The sequence below is a fragment of the Epinephelus fuscoguttatus genome, linkage group LG22 (genome assembly GCF_011397635.1).
Source record: "Epinephelus fuscoguttatus linkage group LG22, E.fuscoguttatus.final_Chr_v1".
NCBI classification, from domain to species: Eukaryota; Metazoa; Chordata; class Actinopteri; order Perciformes; family Serranidae; genus Epinephelus; species Epinephelus fuscoguttatus.
The window spans coordinates 34,096,954-34,122,256 of NC_064773.1; the positions used below are offsets into that span (position 1 = coordinate 34,096,954).

Genomic DNA, 25,303 nt, shown 5'->3' on the forward strand with positions numbered 1-25,303 from the left:
ATGGTGAGGCCCTTTCACTTGGTGAAACCTGTATCAGTGACCCTGGTTCCTGGCAGAAACCTGTCCCAGCAGAAGGAACTGCCCAGTCAGCCTGTCCCCGCTCTGCAGCAGACCTGTGAGCTCTACCTCAGCTATATGGAGCCCATTCTGGAGGAGGATGAGTTGAAGCGAACCAAAAAACTGGTGGAGGAGTTTCGGAAAGCAGGAGGAGTCGGAGAAAGACTCCAGAGAGGCCTGGAAATGAAAGCACACAACACTGAGAACTGGGTGAGCCAAACAACTACACCAATAGCTATAGACACATTTATTGAGACAATTGGGTAACCTCCTCACACATTCTGCAGTTATTTAACTCCTGGTTTACTAAATCAGGAGCTCATTATGTACTCACCTCCTGGGATTGACCGTATAGACACATTCTGCCAGTGGAGGAGAGCAGATACTGATCTCCAAGTTTAGAAAACAAATCATATTTATATTATCAAATAATTACATAATACTTTTTGCTTCATATTTCTTCAACCACAGTGAAACTACACATGAAAAAAGGTTAATTTATCATAAACTGATGATTGTCTATTAAAATCTGTGGTCTAAAATGAAATGAAATGAATGAAACATTTTGTTGGAAATGAAAAAAGAGAACAAAATAGGCCTTCACAACTGGTGGAGAAAGGATGGGGCTAAAGTGAGAGGGGGTTGCTAGACAGCGATGGAGAGAGAGAGGGTGGGGCTGGAGAGGGGCAGAGAGAGTAGATGGAGCTGGAGGGTAATGGAGAGGGGGTGTGGCTTGAGAGGGGTTGAGAGAGAAGATGTGGTTGAAGTGGCAGCTGCACCAGCTCAGAGGTGGAGTTTGTGTAGATACAGCAGATGTTTCACTGGAACAATGCGTTATATAATGAATATAAATGTCTGATCAAAAACCAGAAACACTGCCTGTAGCTCAAGGAAGTAGGTGTGTCAGACCACCGTCAAAGGACACACACCACCTACTGTTCTCCCAGGTAGGTCCCTTCCCACCATGTCAGGGATGCATCTGTGAGCACCGCGACGTAAGAGATCACTGGTCCCAGTGGTGTTCCTGCAACAGGTGTTTTGGAGACCCACAGTATCTCAGGTGGTCCCATACTGAGAGGGGAATGGTGACCAAGCATTGCTTGTGTGTCTTGGCATCCAAGCGAGGGCCGGCAAACCACCTCGGCAGGCACTGCATGTGCAGTAGCCCCATCAGTACTGCCAGATGGGCCACTGCCGTGAACCCAAGTGCCTGCATAATGGTCAACGCTATCACTGTCGCACCAAACTGCTCAACACTCTGCCATATGGCTGGCAGAGGGGGCAAGACAAAAGCCGCATAAGATGGGTGAGCCAGATCATAACAAAGACAGCTTGCTGGCTTGGTTGGAGTGATAGAGGGGAGCCTGACATGGCCCACTGCATATGGTCTCACCAGCAGGAGTGAACAGGCAGTGGCTGTGGAGTACGGCAGTTGGCGTAGGGGTTCACATCGTCATTGTTCTTGAGTTCCTGCTTACCCTAATGGCGGAGAAGCACCACGTCAAAGTGTCTGAAGTGATCCCACCACTGTTGGTGTCTAAACTTGGGCAGCGCAAGGCAGGCTTTGCCGGCTGGTGGCTTCTGAATAGAGCTCTCTGCTTGGTCTGTGCTAAGGCACTGATGAGGTCCTTGAAGATAAGATAAGATAAGATAAGATAAGATAAGATAAGATAAGATAAGATACACCTTTATTGATCCCACAATTAAGAAATTCCAGTGTTACAACAGCCAAGGGGAAAGAGTCAGATTAAAGATTTCAAACTTTAAAAACTTAAAAAACTAGGCATAGTTTAATAATGCGAGAAAGTGAACATATTTAGTGCAAAGTGAAAATTGTATGAGCAAATAACAACAACAAGGAGGACAGTTATGCTTATTATGGTGTCCCTAAAGTGTCCATGGTGCAGTATATTGTGAGCAGTGCTGGTTATGTAGCAGGACAGCAGCAGGCTATTTTGTCGCTTTCTGTTGACGTCACATCCAGCCTTGAGTATATCCAATCAGCACCAAGTAAACCCCAAGCCCCACCCAGGAGTTTTTCGGGCCGTTCTGAGTACCTACTCCAAGGCAGGGACTTGTTTAGCCCCTGTAAAAGTTCCGGAACTCTGTCCTTCGGGGGTGGTTCCTGCGGTGGAGACACGCACCAATGGCCCGGCCCCGTAAAATTACCCTGAAGTTCCTGCGGTGGAAACAGGCCTTATGTTTATGCTTTTCTCAGTGTGCGGATGCATCTTATTGAGGAGCATTACCCGAAGAGTCCAGTGGAGGGCGAAACGTATGTGAGATAGAACAGCACAGTTGCAGCCTGTAAGGATTTTACAATACAGTTATTGTCAAATAAATTAAAATATGAGTTGAGTGAAGATAAGCCACCTCCTGTTAATTTGGTCAGATGATTCATTCTTCCTGCTCTGTATTTCTGTCAAAGATTCACATTAAAGTAGAGATTTGTATTGTCATTAGGTGAACCCAAGATGCTCACAACACTGGGTTGAGTCTTTATTCAACTTATTACCTCCGCCAAGGAGGTTATTTTTTCGCTGGCGTTGGTCTGTTGTTTGTTTGTTTGTTTGTCTGCAAAATAACTCAAAAAGTTATGAACGGATTTTGATTAAATTTTCAGGAAAGGTGGATAATGGGACAAGGAACAGATGATAAAATTCTGGTGGTGAATGGTTGAAGCAAAGTGGATAAAATAATAAAAGTCTATCGTCTGACAGCCTCAGCAGCAATTCCAATTTCTAAAGATGGTGAAAATAGCACCATCTGGAGGCCGCAAAGCAAGGCTTGCTCTACTTGCTAAATATTGTTGTAGTTATAAAGTTCAAATTAATGTTCTGTGTTGGGAAAAAAAGTGAAAAATACAAAAAACAACATATTATATTCTGTGTTGGTACAAAATAAAAACAAAATAAATACACCACAGTGTCTCCATGGTGAAGGCATACCGGTATATAACCTAATAATGATAGTGATGCAAATAACCTAATTGTGATACTTTTCTAGTTTAATGTGTCATCATTTTCAGTAATCTCAACCCCAAAACCACAGTTAATATACTAAAAGGTCTTTGGGATAATTCTTCACTCAGTGTAAAACGTCATTATATGAATGGCTTTTTATGAGAGCTTACCAAATAATAAGTGAACAGTGTAGATGTCATAAACTGAAATGTCACTGAATTTTAATGGTGATTACATGTCGAACCTAGTAGTGTCATATCAGTTTCAATTGTTGGACGAGAGGAGGACCTGATGCATTGGAATAACTTTTCAAATGGTATAAAGGTAACTAATAAAAACCCTGCCCAATTTTGCAGCTCTGCTTCTGTTTCATTTCTGACAGAGATGTTCAAGGCGTGTTTGCTGCACCCAGATATCATACAGATGTCTTTTCAAGAATAACTCGCATATGTATAATAAAAAATGACCACCAGTAACCTCAGGTGTCATCAAACAGTTACAGTTTCAACCAGAATTAAAACTTTAAGGATTATAACTTTCAATATAAATTCAAACCTTAACTGTAGCAGTCTATGCAACCCTGGAAGGGGTGGAAAACAAGGGAAAGACACTGTTACCGCTCATGTAAATAGGAACTACATTTCACTTTGTTTGGTCACCAACTTTATTCAGGCATTTTGTTTATTTCACCACTAGCTTGGAAGGAGACTATGTCCAGAAACACTTAATATGAAGTATGAAGTACAGGTACCATGAAACACCTTCTTTACAAACTCAAGGGAATATATCTGTTTTTGTCTGTATTTTACTGTGTGTCACTTATAGTTTGTAACTGCTCTTAGTTTACAGAGGATTTTGTCAGGACTGGATTTCTTGCTGCACGAAAACCTCTCGCAGGTGTATCAAATTCTGCAGGGTTATTTCCCCAAATAGACTACAGGGATAAAAAGGAAAAAATAAGGTAAACAGACAAGACACACACACACACACACACACACACACACACACACACACACACACCTTAAGACTTCAGTTGTTGGATTTTAGGAAATTGACCTGTATAAAGGATAAAAGTAAGCCTCTAATTTGAACAATTCCTTAACAACATTAGTCTCTTTTTGGAGTTCCTTTCAAACATTTAAATGAATAACCATGTTTTCTCTGTTCAGGTATGCTGCCAAACACATAGCATCTGCAATGGAATTAAAGACAATGATTGACAAGTGAGTAATGAGCTTAAAATGTTCTCTTTTTACCAGACACAAAGATCTTTTTCATCCTAGGAGTTTCATTATCTTCTGTCATGATTTGCTCACGCAATGTAATCCTAAATATTAACTGGAGCTTATCAATTAATTTGTTCCTTTTACTTTCAAACATTAAACGGCATAGGAAGCAGTAAAATTACACATTAACAGAGGTTTCATCTGCTGACTGAAAGTAGTACTATGCTTTTTTTAAGCCAGAGATATAAAATTAGTTCTCTGAACTCAGGTGTTTGTAGTTTATCTCAAGTCGAAAGTTAAACTTGAACTTCAAGAAGTTCAAACAAGTTCAGACATTTGCTCTCCGTACATCTTTGGTTTGGATCAGTTTAAGTGTTTTTACTTTGCACAGAAATCTATAGGTAAAACTATTCATAAAAAAAGAAATGGCTAAACCTGAAAACCCTGTTTTTTGGTCATCTTACTGAGGACAGTTATATATATTCAAACTTCCATTCAAACTTTATAAAGGAGTATTGTGTGTGCATCACATCCTGAACATCCAGTGGATGTGACAGCTTCAGGGACATCAATGGCCAAAACTGTAAATGATATTTGATGGCTGAGGTAGTATTTAATGTTTGTGTGTTGTGTTTTTCCAGTGACACACTACCAGCTGAGTACATAAAAGGGACGCCACTGTGTATGAAGCAGTTTGAGTATCTGTTTTCATTCTGCCGTATCCCTGGTGCGACAGTGGACACCATGGAGTTCTACGCCCAGAAACACATCACTGTAGTACACAACGGTCAGGTGAGGAACAAGTCAAACATCTGTGCCTGAACTTTTCTGGGACCAGTGCTCATAACAAAATTCTTAAGAATTACACATAGACATTGTCTTAAGAGCAAATTTAGGGGGCGTCTTGGTGTATTGGGTATTTTTGCCCTGACTATAAACCATAACATCCCCAGTTTGTGTTGGGCCATCCACTTTCTCCCTCTCCTTATTCCCTTCATCTTTCTACTGACACTATTGTGTAGAGGCATAAAATACCCCAAAATATCATAATGTGCTGAGTGAGGAGTGAATAGAATAGCACATTATAAAGTAACTTACTCCTCTTCACAGCAAAGTGTAAGAGGTAAAATGAGGAGCTCTCAAGTGATTATGATCAATCACATGAACGCTCAGAGCAGAGCCAATGAGAGACAAGGATTTGTCCTACACCTGCCAGATTATGTTTTCTTTTGAAAAGAAATCCTTACATTTTACCAGTGATTTGTTAATCTTGAAAATTATCTTATGAATTATGTGAAATCATTAACAATTAATACATGGAAATAATATTCCATATATTTACGATCTTTAAATATAACAAAGACCGAACTGGAGCATGGTGGAAATACCACTGTTGGAAAACAATGTGATAATTAACATTTTTAAAGGTGGTGTAATGTCCTATAGTTTAAAAATAGTGGGCTAAAATTGCTCCATTTAGAACTATACATATTATAACATTTGCATTACTATTGTACAGTCATTGCTAAACAACTTCCTTCCACACCACCATGTCTCTAAGGCTAAGTCAAGACACTCTGCACAGAAAGATAATTTCAGCAAGATCTCATTCTTTCAGCCATTACCCACTACTTGTTACCATAGTTGAGAGTTTGAACATAGATCAGTCAAGTACTTCACCTTCAGGTACAGCTCCCTCTTCACTCCAGTAGTCTGGTACAGTCATCTGCATCACTGATGACTGGGTACCAATCCAACTGTCAAACTCTTACCCTTACGTGCTGGATATCAGAATAATAGGATATGATCAAGTTGCATCTAACAGTGATCTTGCAACCTGTTTGACAATCTACTGTTGTGACCATGAAGTGAAACTGTGGCATTGATCAATACTTTGTAAAAGCATTCTGAGCCGATTCAATGAAGTTTCAAAAGCACTCTGAAAAGAAAGGACCCCAGAAACTGACCAAAATCCGTTGCAAAAAGGTTTATTTGTTTACAAAAGTAACAGTCCATAAACCAGAATAGAACAGAATAGAATAGGATAGAATAGATACTTTATTGTCTAAACCAAATGGTACCAGAAATTCCTCTTTGACAGGGCTCAACATAACATTTACACGTGCAAGACTTTACAGACATTATAAAAAGACCTAAGAATCTAAAAAATACATAGGATGGAAAAGAAACAACACACATTGATATATAAAAGAAAAGGACCAGCAGCATTCGCACTGACCGGGGCACTGAAATTCCTCTACTGTTGAGGGCTGTTATTGCATTTGGAATGAATGATTTTTTATAGATTGTTTTTCTGGCCAGTGGGACTTTGTATCTCCTGCCTGATGGGAGGAGACTGAATGAATGGAGGGGATGAGAGGGTTCCTCTGTAATCAGGGTGGCCTTCCTGATAACAGAGCGCTCATACAGATGGGACAGTGGAGTTTGTGGTGAGCCAATTATTTTGCTGGCTTGATCTATGATGCGAGAGAATTTAGTTTTCTGTTTGTTAGTGAGAAAGTTGTACCAAGATGTGATACTGAAGGTGAGAATGGATTCATTGAGTGACCAGTAAACCATCATTAAAATCTTTTTACTAACATTAAAATTTCTCAGCTTCCTGAGAAGATGGAGGCGCTGGAGTGCTTTGTTGTAGATTGTGTCAGAGTGTGTTTGGAAGGACAGGCAGGTGTCCATCTGTGTCCCCAGATACTTAAAACACTCCATCTGTTCCACCCGCTCTCCCTGAATAAACAAAGGTTTAAAAAGCTGAAATGTCGTTGCTGCTCTTTCTCTTCCCACACAGCACAACTTCTTAGTCTTTGAAATGTTTAGTTCTAGTGATTTCTCACTAAAAGTTGTGACCAGGTCATCAGCTGCCAGTTGGTACTGGGTGAGAGCCTCCATACTGTCCACGTGGGCCACCAGGGCCATGTCATCAGCATATTTAAAAAGACTCATTCCCTCCCTACAGGTGATGTTATTGTTTTTCAGACAGCATATGTGACATTAAGTCACACACAACTCCCTCCATGCATTTGCAACGCACTGATGTGAGGGCCACGGGCCTGAAGTCTTTAGTGTCCTTTGCACGCGCCTTTTTTGGGATGGGGATTATTAAGGACTCCTTCCACTGTCTGGAAACACAACCAGAGTCCAGAAGATGCTGAAACAGTCTGGTGATGACTGCACCCAACTGTGCAGCACAGCCTTTGAGCACCCTGCCCCTGAGCCTGTCAGGGCCAGAGGCTTTGTGTGGGTTTACCCTCTGTAAGATGGAGGTCACCAGCTGCTCATCAACAGTAAGGGCTTGATTGTTGGTCAGAGTCTGGCAGCTAAAGCTATCTGATGCTTTGTTTTGATTAAACCTACTGAAGAAGGTGTTCAGCTCTTCTGCAAAAGAGGCAGGGTCTGTGCAGCCCGTCAAAGCTACCTCAGAGCATTTCAGTTGCTCCACTATTCCAGACTTTAATGGGTTTTGTTATTGTCTCACCTGTTTTAAGCTGTGATCTGTATTTTGGTAGCAGCAGGATGACGTTGTGGTCTGACCGGCCGAGAGGGGGGCATGGCTTTGATACGTATGCGTTTTGGATATTTCTAGGGATGCACCGAAATGAAAATTTGTGGCAGAAGCCAAAGCCGAATACCGAATACCCCTGTTTAGTTTTTCATTAGTTTTTGCAGATGAACTCCCTCCAGATTAGTGTTGTCACGGTACCAAAATTGGGATCCACGGTACGATACCAGTGAAAATATCACGGTTCTGAGTAGTATCACAATACCACAGCAAAAATGAGACAGATGTGCCTTTTGTCATTTATAAAAAGATAAATCACTTTTCTATAATACATCAATGATATTTCAATGGAATAAATTACTTATTGACTTGTTCATACTTCAAAAACAGCATCAATAAGTGATTAACATAGGGGGGATCAAAATAAATGAAATAAAAATCAACCAGCCACCCTCCTCCCCTGACAAGTAAAGAGCAGTCCCTTCATAAGTAAAGAACAGTCCCTAAAGTGCGGTGAGGTTTGTGGACCTGCCACAAAGAGAGAAATGTGAACGGCTCGTTTTGTCCTCTGACACGTCACATACCTGTGTGCTGCCACGGCTCGGCTGTCCAGGTACTGTTGGGCAGTCATGACTGCAAGAAGAGGACATTATTGGAGCCGGACTTCTCCGTCGCCGGTAAGCCTTATCTTGCGCTGCAGAGCACTTTGGCCGCCGTATTTGACAGGAATACGTATTCCTGTCTGTGTCTGTGACCCCCGTTCAACCCACAACTGGTGGGATTTGCCTTTCGTTTCTGCTGCTGGTTGAATTCTGTACTCGCACAGCGTGCTGAATGATTTATTTTGCTTGCACAAAACTATTTTTAGTCGCAAATGCTCTGTTTCACCAATCTGCTCTCTGCGGGCTAAGCAGCTGTACACTGAGCGGCTGTCACTCTTTCTTGGGAGGCAGCTACAGTAACCCTATGGTTCAACAAACGTGAAGTTTATGGCAACAAAACAAACATGGTGTTGTGGCAATTTTTAGCCGATCTGCTTGGGAGTCAGCAAGCAAGCATCTTTATACCTACACTCAGACAACAAGATGATGAGAAATCAATTGTAGCTTTCTTGGGCCTTCTTGATTTAATTATGCTCTCTTGATTATACAGAACATACCTGTTGCAACATGTTAGGTAATCAGCTGTATCTGTTGGACAGTCAGTGCACTGTCTTTGAATGTGAGATTAAAGTGAATGGAAATCTTTTGATGATGTCAAATAAATTTGCGGACGACACCGCGGTAATCGGTCTAATCCAGGACTGTGATGATGAGTCTGCATACAGACAGGAGGTGGAGCAGCTGGTCCTCTGGTGCGGTCAGAACCACCTAGAGCTGAACCCGTTCAAGACTGTGGAGATGACAGTGGACTTCAGGAGTAGGCCCCCAACACTGCCCCGCCTCACCATCCTCAACAGCACAGTGTCTACTGTGGACACCTTCAGGTTTCTCGGTACCACAATCTCTCGGGACCTGAAGTGGACCTCCCACATAGACCATGTCCAGAAAAAGGCCCAGCAGAAGCTGTACTTCCTGCGACAGCTCAGGAAGCTCAACCTGCCCAAGGAACTGCTGATCATGTTCTACACAGCCATAATCCAGTCTGTTCTCTGCACATCCATCACTGTCTGGTTTGGATCTGCCACTAAACAGGACAGGAACAGACTGAAAAGGACAATCAGGTGTGCAAAGAGGATTTTTGGTACTGATCTTCCCTCCATCGAGGACCTGTACAGGTCAAGGGAAACAGGCAGGAAACATTACTGTAGACCCCTCACACCCCAGACACAATCTGTTTAAACTCCTTCCCTCCAGTAGGCGCTACAGAGCACTGTTCGTCAAAACCACGCGTCACAAAGACAGTTTCTTCCCCCAGGCTGTCGCTCTGATGAACTCCTAAACAGTCACATAGTGGCAGGTAAAACAACACTGCATCCTTGTACATTGTATATATTGTTTTATAATATTTTTTGTTTTATAATTTTTTATATTTTTTTTATATTTGATGTATAGTTGTATATTTTCTATATATTGTATATTCTGTATTCCACTTCTTGCCTAAATTTGAGTACTTATGTCAATTCTGGTAGCAAGTCTACCGGAGTCAAATTCCTTGTATGTACACAAGTACTTAATAAAGCTGATTCTGATTCAAATCAAGGAATTCTCAGGGCACTGAGATGCATTTACAGACTCTGAGAGGCTCATAGGAGTCTTAATGAAGCTGAGTGAAGAGCTTACAGTTTACTAATATATGTGAAGCTCTCTACGGTATGAACAATGGTTGCAAAACCAGCCACAGCTCGGCCCTGAGCAAGAGTGACCATCTGTTATTGACCAATCGACAGACTGAAGATGTCAAAAGTAAATGTGAAGTACAGTTTCAGTTTGTGTGCTTATAAATGCTGCAGCTCCTTAAGACCAGCAGACATTTCCATGTCTTTTTTATCAACTGCTGAGTGGACCAATGGGGATTTGCTTCAGAGTACCAACTGCAGCTCAGAAGAAAACAAAGTCTCCTCATGGTTCTGACCACGGTCTGGAGATCAACGCAGGAAAACTTAACACTAACGTTAGCTTAATTGTCCTGGTAACTTATCATAAAACACACCCCATTGAAATGCAACACAAACAAAATTAAACTCACCAAAACTGAGATGTTAGTCTTTTCAGTCATCTAGTCAATAAGTCCACTCCTCTAACAATCACTAAAACTGTGTTTTGGTTGAATAAATCCATATGGAGTCTTAATGAATTGATTTGCTAACCAGCGGTCACAGTGAAATTTAATCAGTTTATTAATTACAAGTTGTAATTACAATTAAAAATTGTAAATCAAATGACCACAACGCCATTTGCTCACTGACAACCTAAGGCTTTGGGAGGGCTGAGCCTTTTTGCTCCTGGGGGTTTTGCTCAGGTGGTAACCCAGTCTTGCTTTCATGTTTCTTCCCTTTGGAATCAGTTCTTTGTGATGGAAGCATACAACAGTGATGGGAGTCCACTGACAGTTGATCAGCTCTGCGTTCAGCTGGAGAGGATCTGCAACTCCTCACTAGAGACCAACATGGAGCCTGTTGGAATCCTCACCACCCAGCGTCGTGACAGCTGGAGCAAAACCTACAACAACCTCATCAAGGGTGAGAACAACTCTGTTATAATGCAAGTCATACTGTAGAACTACTGAACTTTGAGGCTGTTTTCACCTGGTATTATCATGCATCCTTGGTGATCCCAACACAAGTGGACAGCTTCAAGTCTGTCACCTGGCATTGGAATGTGTCTCCACACGTGTTTTAAGTGGCCACTTGTGATTGAATCTCACTCCCCTGCTCAATATGCAAATAGCCACATTAATCATTTCCATTTGCAACAACCAAATATGTTGGTTTTTTTTTTTTTAACCGAAGGGAGGTTTGTTGTGCTATATGCACACTTGGTTCCTTTATTATTAATAATGAGTAAAATCTTAATTGTAGAGCTGCCTGCTGTGTATTGATTAGCAGCCCCTCCTTGCCCCAGGACAGCTGGGGCAATATTATGCGTGGCACTATTGTATCAAGTGACAAGGCTTCCTGTTAGTATCACAGGGCTAACGTTACCTAAAAGTATGAACAGATTTAGCTTTAGCTTGTGCTAACCAGGCAGATGTTGAACTGACTATTCAATGTTAGGAGAATGGCTCTGAAGATGGTCCTTTTGCACTGTCTGTATAACTGCACCAACAGAAAGCTTTCCAGAGGGGCATCAAATAAGCAAGCACATCAGCTGAGTAGGCAGTCCTTCAACATGGCCCTGGACACATTAGCATACACACTGGTGAAAGAATGTGGCCATATGTGGCCCAGACCACCTCAGCATGTGGTCTGAGTGATCAGATCTCAAGACGCATTCAGGACGCATTTGGTGCATTCGCACCTGTACTTAGAGCTGACCACTTATGTTCCAATCACCTAGAACGCATGTTAATACCAGATGTAAACCGGGCCCCTGTTACTGTACACATTGCACACACACAGGCCCAGAATACACACACATACAAACATGACCTTTCCACATGCATTAAATGGAGAGATGCCAGAGTAAAGAGCTCTGTGATCAAATTTAGTCGGAAGGAGTAATTCACTCCTTTCCTAGTTCATCTTGTTGCTGGACATTTTGCTATAATTGTTCGGAGAGTTTGTAACTTGATAACTGATTGGGCTGGGTCCTTAGGAAATAAATGATGCAGTCAGTGAATAGGCTGATTGTGTGAGTTAATTGATCCACTTGAATGTCTTATATCTGGGTCTGGTCTTACTGCTTGTGCCAGCTGCTTTAATGCTAGGACAAATAGCTGGACATGGACAACCCTGTTTGCTGCTTCTTTGTAATGCAAAAGAAGTTGACATTTTATCATTATGACTATCTTTGCTGGTGGTTTGTGATATTGAGCTTTTGGGATCTGTGTTTTTTCTTGTCACCATGGAAAAGGAATCAGGTAGTGATTGTGACTGACAGCAGACGCTCACACGTCTTATCAGTACGCGTGCACAGCGCGTTACAAACGCTACACATACACTACACCTGCATGTCTTGCACGCACGTCCAATTAGCAGAGTTAGCATGACGATGCTACGTGTCACACGTCCGTAACACGACTCGTTGTTGCTTCAAGAGTTGACACTTTTGACCCCTGTGATACATGACGTGTCTACGCACACACGTCTGATTAGCAGAGTTAGCATAGCAATGCTACGTGTCACATGTCCGTAACACGACGCGTTGTTGCTTCAACAGCTGACACTTTTGACCCCTCTGATTACATGACGTGTCTACGCACGCACGTCTAATTAGCATAGCAAGCTAGTTAGCATAGCGATGCTACGTGTCACATTTCCGTAGCATGATGCGTTGTTGCTTCAACAGCTGACACTTTTGACCCCTCTGATTACATGACGTCTCTACGCACGCACGTCTAATAACCACACGTCTAGGCGTGTGCAGGTATTGCACGCACATTGCATGTGTAACAAGTACACGGTGAATGCACGTGCAGTGCATGCGAAGCAAGTACACGGTGATGGTTGCACACGCAATTTACACGTATCAAGTACGCAGTGAATGCAGTGTGTGTGTGTGTGTGTGTTCGCTGATACGTTTGACCCCTCATACACACACACACACACACACACAGGGCTGCCCCTGACCAAAATGGGGCCCTAAGCGAAATTTTATTTGGAGGCCCCCATCCCAAATGTATCATAGATACAAAATGACCGTACAACAACTTGCCATTTAACTTGACAACCTTTACTGGCAATAACAAATGTACTGTAGATACAGTAGTTTGGCTGTATCAGTCAAATAAAATAAAAAATTAAAATAAATAAATAAATAAATAAATATTAAATAAAAATAACTTCAAACTGAAATAAATAAATAAACAAATTTGAGTCACAAATAGCCATCAGTTACTCATCAAAAGAAAGTAACTTCCACCACCTCAATCCCCCACCCTTGATTAAACACTGAAAATAAAATAAAAGAGGGAGACAGGTTTTTCCTATTTAATCTTATTTTGTTATATTTGTCCCTCTCCCCTCTCTGGAGGCGTCCGATCTCCCTCAGCCCTCCGCCTCTCCCACCTTAATTAAACACTGAAAACAGAAATAAAATACAGAGACATTCTTTTCTATTTTCATCTTATTTAGCTATATGTCTCCTTCTCCCCTCTCTGGGAGCATCCGACCTCCCGGCCCCGCACATACTCCCAAGGCTTGGGTCTCTCCCTCCGTGGAGCCCGCCCTCCCTCCCGTCCCCGCACATACTCCTGAGGCTCTTTTGGACAATGTGTCGACAACTCTTCACCTGCTGCAGCTCTGCAAGTGCCTGCCAGCGCACCCCTCTTATTGTTCAGATGTGGAGTGCTGTCAATCATTGCAGCGACGCATGGGCGGTCAGGTCTCTTCTCTCCTTCCTCGAGCTGATTTTACGCACGCCTCACGGTAGCGCATGTGCGCATCCATTGCGCATATGCGCAAATGCGTCCCCTCGCGCAAAATGTGGCCCCCCATGGAAGATGAGGCCCTACGCACAGTGCGTGTTCTGCGTTTAGGGAGGGGCGGCTCTGCACACACATATCATGATATCATATTTTTATGTTTTTTCAAGCATCATGTTTCACGCCCAACAAGCCAACAAGCTAGAGATCAAAAACAGTATGCCAATTATTTGACTTTGCTTCACTAGCACTAGCACTAGCATTAGATAGAACATCATACATCAGATCATGCTTGTCTTAACTAAAAAAAGCAGTTTTAATTATATATTGTGAAAATATCTATGACTGATTTGTCGACTGTTGTAGTCTTACATAACATAATGTTTGCTCTGTGTGCATGTCCTTGCTGTGTTTAGATGAGACCAACAAAGAGTCAGTGTTGGCTATCCAAAGCAGCATCTTTACAGTGTGTCTGGATGGAGCGATGCCCTCTGAGTCTAATGAGAAGTATCGCATCAGTGCTCATCGTCAGATCCTACATGGAGGAGGCAGCCAGTGGTACAGTGGAAACCGCTGGTTTGACAAGGGGCTTCAGGTGATATAACACACATGGAAATTATACACAACTTAACTGTCTTTCTGGCACAAGTACTGGGTACCAATATCAGTAATCAGAAAAACACACTGTAGGTGTGACAATTTACAAGAATCCAACAACAGCCAGAAGACCTTTACTGAATATATTTCTATCTCTCTCTCTCTCTTGCTCTCACCTTATTCCAAATATTTTTTCTACATACATACTTTTTTAAAAAAAATATTGTGCTCATCATTTCTTATAATGGCAGTGATATTATTACAAAGCAATTCTTCTTTCCACCCGCTTGGACAATTTATCTCAGTTTCCAGCTTTGACCACATCACAATTCAGCTTCCAGCTTTTCTAAATTTATCTCTCAGCTCTAAACTTCTTTAGGTAATGCACCAATCAGGTAACAGGAACTCACATTGGTGGCTATGGTGTTGGCTGGGTTTTCAAAATAAAAGCTCCCAGATGGTGACCATGGTTTACTGGGGGGCCAGACAAAGCTTATTTTTCATAATAAAATCCCTCCATGGAAAATATATATATATATATATATATATATATATATATATATATATATATATATATATATATATATATATATATATATATATTTCTCCCAGATTTTGGTTGCCTATTTTCTTAAAATCGGTGTTAATGAGCACTTCTCCCTTTCCAAGATAATCTATCCACCTGACAGGTGTGTATACCAAGATGCTGATTAAACAGTAACTTAAAGCTTAGGTGTGCCTTGGGATGGTCACAGTAAAAGGCCACTCTAAAATTTGCAGACCTGTGGAATGTTCACCCTCTGTTTTTCAATTGCTGTGTGAAGTTGCTGGATATTGGCAACAAGCTTGTTGCACAGCTTGTACAGACAAGAATGGGAAATAAGTAAAAGCAAGAGTTAAAGAGCGCACTGCCCCCCTTGTAATTCTTTGAGTGTAGCAGTACAGGCTTACCAAAACAGTGTCAGATCCAGTGAAGTTAAAAATATGTATACTTGTTCAGTTTTTAAAGCAGAGGTCAGTACTGGGCAACCAATCAGCAAGGGCAAACAAAACCAGACAGGATGTGTTTGCACGTGTTAAAACTGAGGAATGATCAGGTCTTTGTCACCGCACTAGCAATACCCACTACAGCTGGTGATATCCTAAGTTATGAAGAATGTTTATCTTTATCCACTGACAGTGAAGTTAGAAATGGCAAGGACCCAAGTATAAGACAGAACTGGAAAATCCAAATTGGGTAGACAACAGAGATTTGACAGTTTCACTTAACAGTGTGACACAACAGCAGGATTCATTTTTTGTGAGAAGCTAAACAGTTATTCCAAAATTCCTGATGTGAGAAGACACTTACCATTTTTTTTCTTTTTTTCAGATAATTATTGGAGAAGATGGGACATGTGGTGCAAACTTCTCATGTACAGTTGCTGATGGTGTAGTCCACTCATCCATTTGTGCGAAGTTAATAACAGACATGTAAGTAGACCATAAATAAACATGTTTTTGTAAGTGTAGGTGTTCTGATTTGTTATTTTGATGATTAAAAGTTCAGTAATGAGGCATCCTGCTGTAGCATGGATAGGTGGAATGATTGCTGTCTTTGTTCATCCACCCATATGGCTTCTGTTCATACAAATAGCACTGGTCTATAATTGTTGGAGGTACTGGGGCACACCTTCCAGTGTTCATTTTGGCAGCTGTCTTAGATTTAGTATTACAGTCGAAGTACATCGGTCAAGGACACAACGTGTAACATAGGTGGAGTGAGGATTTTTTACCTGCTATTTGCAGCATGAGGTTGCTGCCAGCTTCACTATGCGAATATTGAATTTTGCCAAGTGTTGATGCAGTGGGTTATGCAGGGTTAGGAAGCGCAGACTATATTAACTTGTACTGAATTAATCCACCAGGTTGTTTTAACAACAGGACATTTGATTTGATCGATTTATATTTAGGTTAAATATAAAAACACATACAAGGTTGCGATGCTGCTTCGCATTTCCTCTGGTACAATTAGGTATTCATTTTTATCCTGTCATTACCTGGCTCATAATCAGTGACAAAAGTTGGGACACACTGTGGTGAACAAAATTATTACTTAACAGCAACAGCCAGCTCTTAAATAAGCTGATTGGGCAGGTGCTCCCAGTTGCACTTACTAACTCCGCCTACTAGGGCCTGCAAGACAACAGAGGTACAGACATACAAGGGGAAAACACACCCAGCAGGTACTGCTAAAGCAGGAAGGTTGTCATAATCTTTTTTTAATAGACTGTACTCATTTTTTGTTTTCACGGTTTGATGTGAAAAGGCCACTGAGTTGTGCACATAAAAACAAAACAAACAAACAAAAGCACACACACACACACACACACACACACACAAAAAAAACAGCTCCATAAAAAAAAGGCTTGGCTTACATGCTCAACACAGTGCACGCTGGCAGCACTCCCAGTAGCTTTCCTTTCACTTAATTGAATCTGACCCGCTAACATCTGCTACCTTCTCTGCAGTAAACCTCCCAAGATTATTAATATAGAACTTGAAGTTGCAGAGAACTACTGATTTAATTTTGGGCATGTAATTTTCTGGCTGAGGTGTAAAAGAGGTTTTCAACCCCTTGACCCCTTGGTATGAAAGTTAACCCACATAGGGTCCATATAGCTGAATGGTTTTACGCCGATGTAAGAGTTCTTCATCATTTTTATACAGCACGCTATTCTCACCTGCCTCTTAGCCTAGACTTCAAACTGCATTGCTGGGATTGAACACCTCACTGTGCATGTGGATCCCGGACTTCGTTACAGCAGACCCTAGATGGTTAGAATTGGCAGACACACCTCTTCCACCCTCATCCTTAACACCGGAGAACCCCAGGGCTAGGTCCCCTACTGTATTCACTCAATGCTGTACACACACAACTGTGTAGCCACTTTTGACTCCAACGCCATCATCAAGTTTGCTGATGACACAGCTGTGGTTGACCTGATCACAGATACCAATGAAAAGGCCCATCTGAAAGAAATAGAGGACCTGACACACTGGTGTCAGGGCAACAAGCTACTCCTGAACGTCGCCAAGACTAAGGAGCTAAGAGAGGCCTTTGGGCAGAAGCAAGTATCTTGGTGTCCACAATGCCTGACCTGGGCATTGCACACTGACTCAGTGGTGAGAAAGGCAAGGCAGAGACTGTTTTACCTTAGACGCCTAAGGAAATTGTGGGTATTCATCAAATACAGAGGAATTTCTACTCCTGCGCTATTGAGAGTATCCTGATGAGGAACATCACTACTTAGTAAGGAAACAGCACTGAACAGGTCCACAAGGCCCTACACACAAGGCCTTACAAACAGTGGATTGTTCAGCTAACAAAAAATAGGCACTACTTTACCCCTCCTAAAGGCTGTTTACACCAGGGGCTGCAAGAATAAAGCTATGAGAATCATTGACGATCCCAGCCACCCAGAACACTGCCTTTTCTCACTGTTGAGATCTGGAAGAAGGAATCAGATACACCAGGCAGGCACTGAGAGGTTCAGGAAGAGCTTCAACCCTCAGGCTACAAGGATTCTAAATGCCCCTGCCAAAGATGGCCCATTATTATAATCTTATATGAATTATTACAGTCCTTTTATTTAATGTACAAATTAATAAACTGACAAATTCCATTTGACTAAAATTGTGTTTTGTATAATTTCATGTGTTTGATTGATTGATTGATTTTCTCTTGTGTGTGGAAACAGAAAAAAGCCAGACGTGCAGATGCAGTGTCCCATGAAGCCTTTACCCGCTCCCCAGAAATTACACTTCAACCTCACACCTGAGATCAAGAAGGACATTGAGGAGGCCAAGCAGCACATGGACACGTGAGAGCAGCTTTTAATTGAGATAGTTACAGAGACACCCAGGGACCAGAACAATAGAAACCAAGAGGAACATGAAGTCTTTTCCATTTCTATGTGTTGCTATGTAATGTAATGTTTTCACAATTAAATATATAGGCTACAGAAAAAGGGCTTCAAATGTGACCTGTGAGCCTAAGCCTGTATTATATCTAATGATTTTTTACATCTAAGGTCAACAAATATTTTTACAGTATCTTCCACTAAAAGACCATGCACAAATAAACTGTGTTCAAATTATGGTCAGTGTTAAGCAACTACAGTGCTAAAAAGACAAACATTAATTGCAGATCTGTGGCAGGCACACAAACCTCTACATGAAAGTCCAATGTGCCATACACCCAGAGTTTAAATTGGGCCAGAGGGAGCAGAAAATTTAGTCTAACATGTACAAAACTAATGCTGCAGGAAGTGTGGTATCTCAGAATAAAGAAATGTTCATTATACGTAACTTCTAAAAATCAATTGGCATTATGCTGTGAAATACTTCTAAAAACATCAGTCAAACTACCCAAGGAAAGTCTCACATGTCTCATTTCCTCCACCACAGACTGGCTGACGACCTGGATCTGAGCTGTACGGGATTTGACCACTTTGGGAAAAACTTCATAAAGGCTCACAAGATGCGCCCTAATGCTTTCGTACAATTGGCGCTAAAGCTAGCCTACTACAGGTGAGGTGCTGAAAACTCATGTAGATTGACTGTCTTTGTATGCAAACATTTCACTCTTTCCTTTATAAACCAAGGGGAACAAGAGAGCTGCAAAGATTGCATTAAAAATACCTTGATTATACAGTCAGGCAGTAACAGGGAATCTTGGAAAACTGAGCTGAAATCGATTGCTCCAGTTTTTAAAAGCTTTTTGGTTGTATTTAAAATGTTTGCGTTAGTGATCGAGAAGCAAAGTAAGTCACAGAGAGTACATTTTTTCATCAGCCAGAAACTTGTATAGCAATGGATAATCAAAATCTCTTAGCAAATAACACTGGATAGTTAATAAGAATGTTTGCAGAGCTCCAGTATTTGACTGATCAAGAAGTTTCAGGGCTGTGCATGTTGGAACAGAAGAGTTTGCTGAAAAAAAATCTCTTCTTTCTTTTATCAGGATGTACCAGCAGATCTGTCCATCACTGGAATATGTCTCCCTGCGTGCGTTCAAACTAGGACGTATCAGTATGATGAATACAAACTCGCCTGCCTCAGCTGCCTTTGTTAAGGCCTTTGATGACTCCAAAATACAGGTCAAAATGCAGGGGAACTTTTTATGCAACTTATATAACTCTATCTTACTCAATGTAATGAAAAATAATGTGTTGAAAAGAATAGATTGCTCAAGATCATACTTTTGATGCATAGCAATCACACTTAAAAACATCAACCGACTATATGTGATGGTTTGTAACATTACTGTTTTCCTGTTTTTCACAGAACCCAGAGAAAGTTAATTTATTGGAAAAAGCTTTAGAGTCTCATGCATGGTACACTGACATGGTGAGTACCATTCACAGCACCACGCAATACTTCATTTTAGTGTATGTCCAGATTATTGTCGATGTAAGGTATTCTTTCCATAAATGTAGCCAGCCAATCAGGACGTGCCTTCTCAAATACATGCAGACCACACAGTATAAGGGAGTACCACAATGCTATCCCTGATCCTTTTTCATCCTACACCTTCTTCAGTGAGCGGCAAGGGAGCGACAGGCCCCCTTGTTAATGGTTACATATCTTCACCTATGTTCAATTTCACACAGGCTCCACCCCCTACTACACTTTGGGTACAGTGGGTGGAGCCCAGTGAAGGAATGCATTGTTGCAACATTAACCCGGCCAAAATGATCCTGACTGACGTTAGTCAGGGAAGTTTCAAGTTGCTGTGGCCTGCCTACTTTATAACCTAGGCCACCGAAGCTGAGCGGCAGATTGTCTTGCAGCGCCAGGAAGAACCATAGTCTCCATTGGATGTTGTGCCAGCTGGCAAACAAATTTACTTTCACTTTTCCGAACTGGTTCTACACTGCTTCACCACCTCACGGTGAAGCCTCCACTTGACTGGTATGGGTGTGCCCTTCGACATGATGTCGGCACTCCTGCTCTACAGTCCTGCAACATGGAGGACCTTCAGAGACAAGAGGTGCTCTAATGCCCAAAACCACAGGCTCTCCGCCATCCTCAAAAGGGCAGTGGATGAAACTCTGCCCTGCCTGTTAATGTAGGCCACCGTGGTGTAGTTGTTGGTCTTCGCCAACTCGTGCCCTGCTTGTGTGAGGGGCATAAAGTGTTGGAGGACCAAAAACACTGCCTGTAGCTTGAGGAGGTTGAGGTGTAAGATCCCCATCAGAGGCCACACACCACCTACCACTCTCCTTAAGCAACGCTCTGGGACTTGTCTGTGAACACCATGATGTACGTGGTCTCTCATCCCAATGATGTTCCCTGCAACAGGTGTTGTGGAGACCCTTAGTATCACAGGTCAGAATGCACTGAGGGGGAATGGTAACCAAGCATCACTTGTGCTTTTTGGCATCTAAACAAAGGCTGGCAAGGTGCTGCATGTAAAGTTACCCAAACATGGAAAGTTCTGAGATGTAGTGAGGTCTTTGAATCCATCACTGCTGTTGGACATGCAGCTGACAGTCTGTCATAGCCTGAGTGTCAGACTGAAGCTCCCAGAACCTTCAGTCTCACCCAGAATCTGACGTCATTAGTATTCATGCCTTGGGGGTGCCGAAAACAAGCGAGCATTGCCCGTTTAAAATGTCTCCGTCGTTGTGCACGCCCAGCTGCATCGCCATTAAATCCAGTTTAGCAGCTTCCTTAATTTGGTCCTCCATTAACGCGAGTAGTGGCGAAATACCTCAATAGCATCGTTAATGTGGTCTGTAGGATCTGTAGCGGTCGCCATTGTTGCTATCCTCACCAGTTACCCACCGGTGTACAGCTTGACATCAGCGTGGCGCTGATTGGCTAATCGCTAGACCCACCCCCACCCCCGGCGTTCATTGGTCCGTCTATCGTTTGGACGAGATAAATCGCAAATTCATTGAAGTATGCCAGACCAGAGATGCAAGCCTACTCAGTTGAGTGGGCGGGGTCTATGGTCTGGAACCAGGCTAAGTCTGTCACTGTGTTTAATCCTGATTGTAAATTTGCTAACAACATTTTTTGCCAACAATACATATAAAACAAAAGCCAGAATACACAGTGTTTAGTTGCTGTGAGCTGTAAATAGCCCTCCTCTGAGCAGAAAGTAGAAGATAACGTTATCTCTGAACCTGATAGGGCAGAGCTTCTCTTCCTCTGGGCAGCTGCCGCTGTCTCACTCAGACTTACCCTGGGTCTGGATTCGCAGCTACCTGAACTGTCACAGAAATCTTCACTGGAAGGAAGGAACCACTTGACATAGTGTAACTGCAACTTCTGGGGACCAAAATCCTAACCTCGTTACACACACACATTCTTGAACACATGACTGACATGATTGTACACAGTGCACTTTCCAAACTTTGAGGAAAAATCAGTGTTTTACCCCCATTTTCCACATACTCCGTTTGCGCCGCGCTGCACAGCACCTACTGGATGCGTTTCTGGAGCGCCGCACCGTACAGCGGAGCCGCAAGCTCATGTGGGAACTGTGAAATTACAGCATAAAAATCACTTAATAGAGTGTGAGCCAGACCAAAAGAATTGTTCATTCAGAAGGAGAAAGAGAGAAAACAAGTTTAGCTTGAGATCGCCTTGCTGTTCACATCAACATTAGGCTACTTCACGATTTTCAAAAAATTGAGAGTTTACAATCCGTAGTCTGTGCATTGTGTTGTATTTTGAAATTTACCGGATGCCGTGTGCGCTCCGTTTCCGGTTTGGTGCAATCTGAGCTACGTGGCTTGATGTGCAATGGACGCACAGTCGCTGAAAAATAGACCTGGCGCGTATCTCTGACTAAGCAGAGTGCCGTGGTGCTTCTGGGACGCTCCAGAGACACTGTGAGGTGCTCACTGTGGAAATGAAGCTATTCACTGCGTGGCACAGACAGAGTATGTGGAAACTGAGGGTTAGGAGTAAGGAATTGCACTTAAAGCCACAGTGTGTAGGAATTTCTTCCATCTAACGTTGAAATCATGTATTGTATTCAAACAGATGGCGCACTCTAGCGCCTCACTGTTTCAAACACGTATTGCAACAACTGTACCCGCTGAGTACCAAAAAGCTATGATAACACTGATGAAACCATGTCATCCGATACTACATGGAGTACTCATTCAGGCTCCTACACAGACACACGCAGCGCGAGTTGACAAACCCCCTCCTCACCATGCTGGCTGTGTTTACAACGTAGGACTGTTGGGGTGTAAATTGAAGCAAACCAATCACGACAAACTGACAAGTGGTTCAACCTCACACACCTCATCCCTCTCCTCGCATTACTGCGCCGCTAACAGCTGTTAGTGGCCAGCGGCACTACTGCCGCATAACAAAGTCCCACTCTTTGAGCAAAATGCAGGATCATGTATTATGCAGGAGGAGAAAGGTAATACAGTCACAGGCCAGCGCTAACAGTGGCTAACAGCTAACAGCGTAACAGCTGCGCAGTGATGCAAGGAGAGGGATGGGGCTGTTAGCGACCAGCGAATTAAAAAGGCCCACATCGGGCTAGCCCTTCCCAGGTAGAGAGCTGAGGGGAGGGAGAATGGTAATGCAATCACAGGCCAGCGCCGTTGTTGGGTGTTAGCCGCTGTTAGCGGCCAGTCGCTAACAGCCTCATCCCTCTCCTCGCATCGCTGCGCCGCTGTTAGCGCTGGCCTGTGATTGCATTACAATTCTCCCTCAGCAGCTCTCTCTATCTGGGAAAGGCTACCCCGATGTGGGCCTTCGTTTTTTTAATTCGCCAGTCACGCTGCCTTTTCTATTCCCTTTTGCGCTTTCTTGGCGACAAGGATTCCGTCTCCCATGATGCTGCATATGCATGATCCTGCATTATGCTCAAAGAGTGGGACTTTGTTTCAAATTTGCCAGGGTAGTAGCGAAACGCCTCTTGCTCCTCTCCTTCGGCTCCGCAGTGCTGGTCTGGCTCTCAATGAAAATGCTGAAGGCGGTGCTGTATGTCCCTTGCTGGCGGGTGTATTCTCAAGATGGCGAAACGTAATGGAACCCCACGGACGACTTGCCCGCACAATGTACAAACAAGTCTGAAATTCTCCTTTTATGAGAATAAGTCAGATTATTGGTGGAGGTAATAGTACACCAGTGATGACATATTTATGAATGCAGACATCAATTTTTGCCAATAAACAACTGAAAATGTTAAACAATGTCCCTTTAACATATTTGTTATAACTTAATTGCAAACAATGAGTTTTGGAGAAAAAAAAGTGATGGAAAGAGAAGCTTTGTTTACAAGTAAAATTACCAGGGTACCTTTAATACTAAATGTGGTGATCAATTTTGTAAAAAAAAAACTGCATTTACTTTTTTCCAATAGGCATTTAGAGGCCAGGACGTGTCTTGCCACCTCTATGGTCTGAGGTTGCAGGCTGAGGAAGAAAACATCCCCATGCCCAAAATCTTCACAGACCCCTCCCTTCTTAAAGTCTTTGACTGCAAACTTGGTACAAGTTATGTAAGTATTGAAACTGTGACATAAAAATGAAAATACCCAATACTGCAACTAAAGATAGCCCGTTACTTTATACTCTGCAATAGATTTCTCACAGTCTTTCAGCTACCTATTGGGTTGATCTGTCAGTATGCACACAGAGACAACCACAGAGCTGGAGAGGTCAGGTGAGCCTGCTGAGAGATGAAAAGGATAGAGAGTGTCTGTGGCAGAGTTTAGAGGCATGAGTGGAAAGGAGTCACGTGAGGGGAGAGACAGATGAAGTGAGACAGGAGGGAAGCAGGAAGCAAAAGTTGCAGTGCATAGAGACAGTATGAGAGATGTTTGGGAGTCAAAGAGTAAGGGATAGGCAAGAGGCATAGCAGAAAGGTTAGTGGTGGGGCACTGTCTGGCAAAAATCAGACTGAGTAGGAAAAGAAGGTAGGAAAGGTAATGAGTAAAATGTTTACTTCTCTGTCTGGATGCTGAAGTCACAGAGAACTACAAGTAGGCAGGAATCATCAGGGATGTTCAATAGGACAACGTCTACTTCTGCAAAGAATTCCTTGAGAGGACCTGATGAGCAGTAGAGCACAACGTTTCATTTACAAACCAACACACTGGAGTTCGGAGAAACGTAATTTCGTTCTACTGTGCAATTACTTATTGTATGGTTTTGATTCACAATAAAGTTCACTTTAACTTTGACTTTTGACTTTGAAAGAAGGAGTGAAATTTGGAAGCAGGTACACATTTAGGGGAGATAAGCAAACAACTGCCACCCCCTCTGATGGATTGTCTGGGTGTGTGGGTGGAGGAGTAGGCCAAGGACAGGCCTACAGGGGTTGTGGTGTTTTCTGGTGTTATCCAAGATCACAAGAAGACATAGCTAGAGATGAACCCGGTCTGACTGACAATTCTACAGGCCCCTGTGACAAAGTGTTTGGTGTTTGTGGAGTGGGTGGGGTAGAAAGGATTGGAACGGTACTTAGCCTTGATGATGTTTAACTCTTATCTCAGTTGTTCCCCCCTGATTTGTACACTAACTCTGACAGAATATGTCCTAGAGAATGTTGCTGATGTTGCTAATTCTTGCTTAGCCCAAAAATAATATTCCTTATATTTCACAGAAACACACATCAGAGGTCTCAGTGCTAGAACATTAACTAACAACTGAATTTTCATTTCTGTCCCTGTTCACCAGGTACTACGATTCAATGGAGTTTCACCATGTTATGGCCCTGATGAACCTGAAAAATATGAAGTGCTCTATAGTATTATGGACAATCGCATTGAGTTCACTGTGTCTGCTTATAAATCCTACTACACTGACAAAGAAAAAAATGCAGCATATTTGGCCCGAGTTGTGGAAGATGTGCTGTTGGACATGAGGACCCTGCTGGAACAAACTACAACAAGCTAA

General features: G+C 42.5%; 1 protein-coding gene across 1 annotated transcript; it reads left to right on the forward strand.

Annotated features, from left to right (window-relative positions):
• Window positions 1–25,303, forward strand: LOC125883214 (carnitine O-acetyltransferase-like). The gene is made up of 13 exons (XM_049567431.1): window positions 1–267; window positions 3,863–3,981; window positions 4,190–4,243; window positions 4,888–5,038; window positions 10,770–10,944; window positions 14,204–14,382; window positions 15,757–15,857; window positions 18,125–18,247; window positions 18,834–18,956; window positions 19,390–19,525; window positions 19,713–19,775; window positions 23,767–23,904; window positions 25,085–25,303. Exons 1-13 carry the CDS (start codon window positions 1–3, stop codon window positions 25,301–25,303), a joined length of 1,848 nt encoding a protein of 615 aa, XP_049423388.1.

Coding starts and splice junctions, on each gene's coding strand:
- LOC125883214 (XM_049567431.1), top strand. CDS start 1: ATGGTGAGGCCCTTTCACTTGGTGAAACCTGTATCAGTGACCCTGGTT. Junction 10,945..14,203: donor CTACAACAACCTCATCAAGG/GTGAGAACAACT, acceptor TGCTGTGTTTAG/ATGAGACCAACAAAGAGTCA. Junction 19,776..23,766: donor ATGCATGGTACACTGACATG/GTGAGTACCATT, acceptor TTTTTCCAATAG/GCATTTAGAGGCCAGGACGT.